Source organism: Phoenix dactylifera, chromosome 18 (genome assembly GCF_051530095.1).
Source record: "Phoenix dactylifera cultivar Ajwa chromosome 18, Ajwa_hap1_PhDact_Kaust_v1.1, whole genome shotgun sequence".
NCBI classification, from domain to species: Eukaryota; Viridiplantae; Streptophyta; class Magnoliopsida; order Arecales; family Arecaceae; genus Phoenix; species Phoenix dactylifera.
The window spans coordinates 16,683,251-16,691,000 of record NC_143207.1 but is presented as its reverse complement, the minus strand read 5'-3'; the positions used below and the strand labels follow the sequence as shown (position 1 = coordinate 16,691,000).

Here is a 7,750-nt window from a genome sequence, read left to right as displayed (position 1 = left end):
CAGTTTTGATCTCTCAGCTGGTCCACACAGTTTTATCAGGTTCTTTTTTTCTGAAAAGAACTGTCGATTAAATTTTTAATAAGGAAATAAAACTTAATCATGTCTCCCCTGATCATGATTAAATCACATTCTAAGGCTTTCAAAAAAAAAATTCAACTGCAGCTGCCTCCAAGCAAAAAGTTAACACATCTAATGCAACAGTCTTTGCCTTCAAATAACTGAAGCCTAACCATCATCCTGCCATTATATGGCTGAGAAAGTTCATGCAATTTTTTTTTTAAAAAAAAATGAAAAGCACAAAATTGTACAATGGAACCAATAGATCAAAAATCAACAAAATAAGAAGAAGAAACTAAGACTTCTTGATTGTATAAATCAAATATCCGACAAGTGTAACATTGCCTGTGTACAAATATACAAGCTACAAATGGAATCGTTCAAATACACAAAACTTGCCATGCGCATCGGCGAGAGTTGGCCTGATGGACTCTGCAAAACCACTAACAATACAAAACTGAGATAGCAGGGAGAAATTGATTCCCACAACCCAAAGTCACATGATACTCCACAATCTTTGGAACAGAATGTTTTCCAAACTATGAAGTGGGAAGGTCAGGCATCTATTGGAAATCCATATTAGTATATAATGCTCAAGAAATACTGGAAAATGCTGATGCTGCTGACCACCATTCTGTCACCTAAGCTTAGATTCACTTCACTTGCTAGGAAATGATGGAAGGGAGAAGAGCGAGCGATGTGCTGCAAAACCCAGATAATGAATCACATTTTTAGTGCAACAGAGCAATCGAAGATACCAAATTCCACCTGAAGACTTGAACACTTGGAAGTTGTTTTTGCGAGAACTTGTGCAGATGTGTGTTTAGTTATACATTGGCTATTCGTTCGGTAGATCTTGGGCACTTATACGGAATCAAGGAACTCAAATAATACCTTCCAACTAGCTATTTTGGGTAAGACTCTATGTTGTTACAAAATGATATCACAGCAGATCTGGCCCATAATCTATATGGACTAGGGGACACTGCAGCACGGATCTATTGAGGCTGACCACAGGCCGATCGTGGTGCTTGTGATTATATTTAAATCCTTAGCTTGATAAGGATGTCAGGGCTTAAATGGGAGAAGTATGTGAGGACCCATGCGGACGCGTGTTTAGTCTCACATCGATTATTTGCTGGGTAGATCTTGAGGTCCTGGGTTGTTTCTGGCATTCCCAAACTAACTAATATTGTCAAATTGCATGTAATTCATCATTAAGCAGTTACCTTTTGGAGAATTAATGGACGTGTGATCTTCCCCCAGCCCGGAGTTTGCAGGATGATGGGGAATGGAGCTGTGTAATGATAGAACTGCAGAGAGTAAAATATACTCAGTTAATGCGGCTATGAAAGTATAGCCATCACTAAGCTTTTCATTAGCAACCCTGCTGATGTAATGTGGAACTGAATGTAGAAATTAGTAGAAGAAAATCCAAACACCTACAAGTAATATGGTTTAACAGGCTAGAATTTAATGAGGTGTGCTATCAAGAATGTTTCAAGAAATGAAAGACAAGACTCCTCCCAAGTCCTGAATAAGCTTGACACACCAATATAATAAGTTTTGATAACTGCTTAAGAGGCTGTTGTTTGTGTAGCAGCTTTGGAAAAATTCAGAAAGTTGAAAGAACACTAGAAAAACTAAATGCCAGTATTTTACTTTTGTTCATCAGAAAAAAATCCAAGAACTCGCAGAATTATCAAATAAGGAACAAAGAAAGAATCAACATAGAGACTAATCCATAGGAAAGCAGCATACCTTGATAAGGAAAGACCTTTCCCTCATTTAGGCCATGGCAATCAGGAACCGAGTACTCCATCCTCAACTTCCTTAGATCCTCGACTTCCTTAGATGATTGGTTTGCCAGATCATGGCCATTTCCTATATCATTATGAACATCAGAAGCTGTTGAGCCAGGCACCAAATCATTTACTACACCTTCTGCACCCTTGCTTTTCTTCCCAAATCTGAACAATCTCTTGAACCCTTCTGCCACACCATTTCGCAGTTGCTGGGAAGCAGTAGTAGCAAGAACAAGTTTCTCAGCTTTCGCCCATTTCTTCTTTTCTTGAGTAGAATCCACCTTCTGCATTTGGTTCATGGGGTGAGAATTTCTGGAAGCTGGGAAGCTTGTAAGAGTACCTACTGAAGCATTAACAGCCAATGCCTCATGCGAATCGGAAAATGGATATTTGATGTATGAGTTCCAAGATCCAGGATTTTCTTCTGCTAACTCATCTGCTTGAGATACAGGTCTGAAGATATCACCATTATCAGGTCTGGCATGACCAGAACTTCCTGACTCTTGGCTGCATCTTGGTTTCTCACCATCTGAGTCAGAAGGAAAACCAGTTTCCCTGCTTTCGCTCAATATTCTTTCTAATTGTTCATCTTTAGCTTTAGCTGTATCAGGGAAGCATTCACTCTGATCCACCAACCCTTCAGACTCCTCTCCATTTTTCTGGATCACAAAAGCTCCCTCGCCGGCGCCACGACATATTCCATTGCCCCTCCTAAGAAATGGCTTAGGCTCGCTCATCTTTTGGAACCTGTTACTGGTTTGCACACTTCGCTCCTTCGAAAACCTTGATGGTGTCAAACTGGCACTGCCAGTGTTCATTGATGAAAGATCTTTTAACTCACCCGAACTGACCGAGCAATTTCTTATAGGCCTGAACCTTGGCGGCTTCTCTTCCTTGAAAATGTTCATGCCTTCACAGATACTCCTGCTTCGAGCATGCGTCCTCGGTCCGGTTATCTTGCTAGTTCCAGTAAATGGCTTCATGTTTTCCTTTCTGTGATTAGAGTTGTTGGAAACTGATTGTGCTGGAGGACTTTCAGACTGAGTCCTTCGCCTTATGGAGCCAGATTTAACAGGAGGCCTAGGAATGGATGCAGCTAAGTTTTGAGATATAGAGGAAGATGCAATTCTACTGGATAACAGCTTCTTAGAACCAGTTCTGCTGGAAGAGCCATCGTCGAGCAGTGTATCATCGAAGAATTTGTACCGAGCATATAGAACCTGCTTGCGAGGATTTCCTTCCTCCGTCTGGATGAACTCGATCTTCTGCTACCAAGATGAAAGCAATTTGCATTAGAAATAATATAAGTCAGATGAATAAGTTTCATTCTTTATCAGGTTTTGATGTTAAAGGGGCAAAAGATCTATAGAAGAACAAACTATGTAGAACAATTTCAAGGTGACAGAAGAAAAAGATTGTTTCCCTACACTTTGAAGACTCTAAGACCAATATGAAAACAAGATTATATATAAGAATGTGAGAGAAACAGATAAATATCATCCTTACAGAGGAGGCTAAAAACTCATTGCAGCATGACCTGAAGAGTGATCCGTAAGTTAACAAAACAAGTAATAATTATGATGATGGTAATAATCTCTTTTTTTTCCAAGATAAAACGAAGACCATAAAGTAATACTACCAATAAGTATACTTTTTTTTTTTTTTAAAGTTTACAGATACTCAAGCAAGTTTTGCTCCTTGAAACATTCAATACATTATCTATGTGCTGTCATGTTGTTCATAGAGAAAGTTAAAAATCTCTACACCATATATTACAAAATGATTGGCAAAGAAATTGAATAATTACTGTCATTTGGTAGGAAAAGAAGTTGAAATTTAAAGTTCAAGCTGCTTTGCAACACCTTCCTCTGCTTCCTGAATCACATGCACTCTCCAAAATGTAACAACAGTATAATAAACTTCTCAATTTTACTTTCTGCAAACCAGGGATGCATCAAGAAGATAAAATTAAGAAAGAAGAATTCAGTACCTGTTCTGTATCCTTAATTGCTGAACGAGCACCAAAGGATTTCAGCTTCTCTGCATGCCAACAACTTTGAAGAGCCAAATCCTTTCCATCAGCAGATCCACCAAATCGAGCCTTCATCTCCGCCCGGCTTCGTTCGAAGCTATCCCACATAGACTTCATCTTAGCTTCCTTATGAGCCCTTCTCAATCCCCATTCCTCCCTCAGCTTAGCATCTCTCTTCTCCATATATTTCCCATATAACCTTCCTCTTGAACCTTCTGAATTCTTTGCATTATAACTGCAACCCTGATCATCCCTGATGCTCGAAGCCGAATTACCATCGAACTCCATCGCATTACCGCTTGTGCTCTCCCTCGTCAAATTCCTCTCATGCAATCGATCAGGATAAATCTCAGCTGATCCTTTCTCCCCAGCCTTGTGCAGGCAGTCCGGCTGCAAGCCTCCAGCTCTACTCCTCCATGACGAGGAGGCCATCTTGTGAGCAGTCAAGAGCTCTTCCAATTCCTTCATCTTCACCATCAGCTCATCATTATATCCTTCTTCACCTCTCCACAGCCGCCTTGCCGACCGAACTTGCTCCATCGAAGAACAGCTCAAAGAAGAAACTCTTTCATCTCTCCTCTCCTCCAACTCCACCTTCCTCCGCAGCATCGTTTCTTGAACAAGTACACAAATATGAATTCTAGTTGAAATCAATAGCTTCAGCCTTGAAATAAGAAAACAAGAGTCTCTTTGGTTCCGTCTCCCCCTCCCTGGCCTTTGTGCTGATAATAATTAATAACAGTAATATTTCTTAAGATTAACGGCACTAGAATTAATTGCTGGCATTAGTGGCGCTGGTTCCAGATTTTTTTTTTTTTTTTTATACAACCGCGGGTCATATGCAACAGTTGCGAATGGCGCCAATAAAACCAGAAAACAATAGTAAGAGTTCCGATAAGCCAATAAAATAATAAGCACCAAAAAAAGCAATTCAGTCAGTCGCACTATTTACTTTTCTATAGACATGCGTGACTATATATAAGTCATACTTTTTGCCATCTTGTGGGAGAGCTGGACTCGTTTTGAGTTGCGCACGTTTTTTGGAAAACAAACAGTGCGGCAGACTGGATTGCATCTTTTGCAGTGCACCACTCTGAGGATATCTTCTAAGGAGATTGGAGCACGTGCTGGTGGTACTAGAGCATATTTTGTACTATGATTATTCTGGATGTATTTACAAGTGATGCAGTGAGTCGCCGGTATACCAAAAAAAAATTTATAAGTCATACCTTTTTAGGGGTCTTGTAAGTATCGTAGAGCCGTGGAGTTTTCTCACCGCCAACTTTGGAAGCGGTTGATCCGGTCCGGCACGCCAGGCCGCATGACGTACCCCTCCGTCTCAGCCGGCTCGCACAGACCCGGCTCCTCCTCTCACCCCGTCCAACGGGGTTCGACTGCTGCCACGTGGCACGATATGCGATGGCAAATGGGGCTGGGGCCCACATCCCGGTCGGATTGACGGGGCAGTGGGCCCCCCGTCCGTGGCGTTGGATTCCATTCCCCGCGACGCTTCAAGCACGCCTGGGTTCGGGAGAAAAGTTATTCGAAACATCATTACGTAAAATAAAATAAAAAAATTAATTAATGGTAATAATGAGGATTAATATACCATAATTATTCATTAAAATCAAATCTTAAAAGTTACTTAACCGCTGTCACTCTTGTTTTGGGGTAGTTTTTAATCTACGAATGGTATATTTTTTATTTTTTGTTATCCCGGCCGCTCATAGCCAATGAAATTAAGAGAAAGAGTACAACCGCGAAGAATAGGAAAAAAAATGCCGCATTAAAAGTTCTTTTAGAATGATAGGCAGCATACGAGACGATCCAGTCTACAGTTTTGGCTTTAAAATCCTCACACCTCCGCACTGCCACTAGATATCGCCAAGAAGTAGAGGCGCATGCCTCTGGTGCCCCTTCTCCGGTAACCACTCCACCACGGCATTAGAATCCCTCTTAAGGATGATTTTGAAAAGGTCTTTCATTGTTTTTAAAAATAAAATGTAAATTAAAAAAAAATGGCACTGGCTAACGGGTTTGGTTATTGAATGGTTCAGGTCAAAGGAGGTACAGGGAGCCTTACGAGGACCCATGGATCACGGAATCTGTGATGGCTCCGTACCGCAAGACTTAACAACAAGGTCCCGGGAATCAGGGAGACCAAGTTTGTCGAGATGAAATTATATAAGCTTTTTTTCCCCGCAAATTCACTCCTCTTATTAGTATTTGCAAATCGATCCAACAAAACTTATACTGTTTTGCATGATAAACATTGTTTTAAGATCATCCTTAAAGAATACTTCTTCTTTTCTTAGGGGAAACTTTGGCATTTTTAGGACAAAAACACCCTTATCCTATCTCTCGAACAATTTTTCCTTTCATGTGATCCTCTGTACCGCAAGGGTCGGCTCAACATTTAGATGACTGAGGTGGTCTCCTAAAACTCCGGTCCCTAAATGCATTTATTATAGTGAATTCTAAGATAAGCATCCAAATGTATTGAGGCTCCTGATGTATTTAGAGGCCTCAAATGCTACATTATCTTTATAGCTATAAATGCATTAAGGCTCCCAAATGCATTTTTGTTGGGACGTATCTCTTATCTAAAGAAATTTATTATTTCTTTTCTTATTTATGCATTGAGGCCCCCAAATGCATTTATGTTGGAGCTTTTGGGTTAGCCTTAGGCCCTAAATGCATTGAGTCGCTCTTGTATACGACACTTGATTGCATCATTTGATCTCATCCTACAGTCCTTACATTTGAGTCTGCTAGCTCTTGCTACTACAATACCAATGGACACCACTTGGTCATCATCACCAGAAACGTGAAGAAGAGGTTGATGCAGAGGCCCAACTGACCAGCATGGTGACGACGCCGATGCCCAGGTTGGTGATGATGATGTCGCGGGTGTCATCGCCAAAGATGAAGTAGCCGAGGACGCCGAAAAGGCCGTATATGACGGCAATGAAGAACATGGAGAGCCCGAGGGTCCTGCCGAATTTGGCTTTGTCGGTGGCCTCAGACTCAAGGGGGAGGACCATGCCGATGCCCTCGAAGGCACAGACGGCAACACCGTAGAGCAGGATGGAGGGGTCGGCGAAGGCGCGAAGAGACGGGGGGTGGGCAAGGAAGACGAGGGTGTTGGGCTTGTGAGCTGCTCGGGCTGGAGCTCAAGCTCGAGCTCGGGTTTAAACGGGCTTCATTTTAGGCTCGAGCTCGAACTCGAGCTCACTTAACCAACGAGCCGAGCTCGAGCTGAGCTTTTACCGGGCCGAGCCCAAGCCAAGCCGGAACAACTCGGCTGGTTAACAGGCTTAGTCATAGCTTACTAATGCCATTGATATGGCCTCTATAGTAAAAGGCCTCTTAATGCATGGTAATAGTATAACTTTAAACTATTTTTATTTGTTATTAAAAAATCTATGACACCTATTGTTTGTCATTGGCGTTAATACATATAAAGTAATTAGTAAGTTCATGAGTTTGACATGGGATTTTGTTTGGATTTTTCAAAAGAGTAACCTTACATAGATAAGAATATAAAAAATATTATAATCTAAAAGAAAGTGTCAATAAAAGGTTGCTAAGACACTCTACACTTAATTTCTTCACCACTAATGAAAGAAACAAAGTTAATAGGAATAGAATATGAAAGGGTCGATGATTTGCATATAGTGAAAATGAGTAATTTTAACAATAAACAGCAAAATAATGAAAAGTCACCACATATGTCACATTAAGCATACATATAACAAAGTGCAAGTACCATTGATAATTTCTTTTTATAATTCAATATTTGAATGAATAGTTGATAAGTCACTATAATGGCGATGAAAAAATTATAGGACTTATG

At 40.8% G+C, this 7,750-nt stretch overlaps 1 protein-coding gene across 1 annotated transcript; it reads right to left on the bottom strand.

Annotated features, from left to right (window-relative positions):
* Positions 1-341: 341 nt before the first annotated feature.
* Positions 342-4,616, bottom strand: LOC148699540 (uncharacterized). The gene is made up of 4 exons (XM_088714184.2): positions 3,853-4,616; positions 1,819-3,127; positions 1,287-1,370; positions 342-759 (listed from the first exon to the last, which is right to left on the bottom strand). Exons 1-4 carry the CDS (start codon positions 4,501-4,503, stop codon positions 716-718), a joined length of 2,088 nt encoding a protein of 695 aa, XP_088570310.2. The 5' UTR covers positions 4,504-4,616; the 3' UTR covers positions 342-715.
* Positions 4,617-7,750: the final 3,134 nt, after the last annotated feature.

What these genes read in the sequence shown, in the direction of transcription:
- LOC148699540 (XM_088714184.2), bottom strand. Translation starts at nt 4,503, where the DNA reads ATGCTGCGGAGGAAGGTGGAGTTGGAGGAGAGGAGAGATGAAAGAGTT. An exon ending in CAATTAAGGATACAGAACAG is followed by an intron (nt 3,128 to 3,852) that starts GTACTGAATTCT and finishes TCTTGGTAGCAG; the next exon opens with AAGATCGAGTTCATCCAGAC. An exon ending in AAAGGTCTTTCCTTATCAAG is followed by an intron (nt 1,371 to 1,818) that starts GTATGCTGCTTT and finishes TACTCTCTGCAG; the next exon opens with TTCTATCATTACACAGCTCC.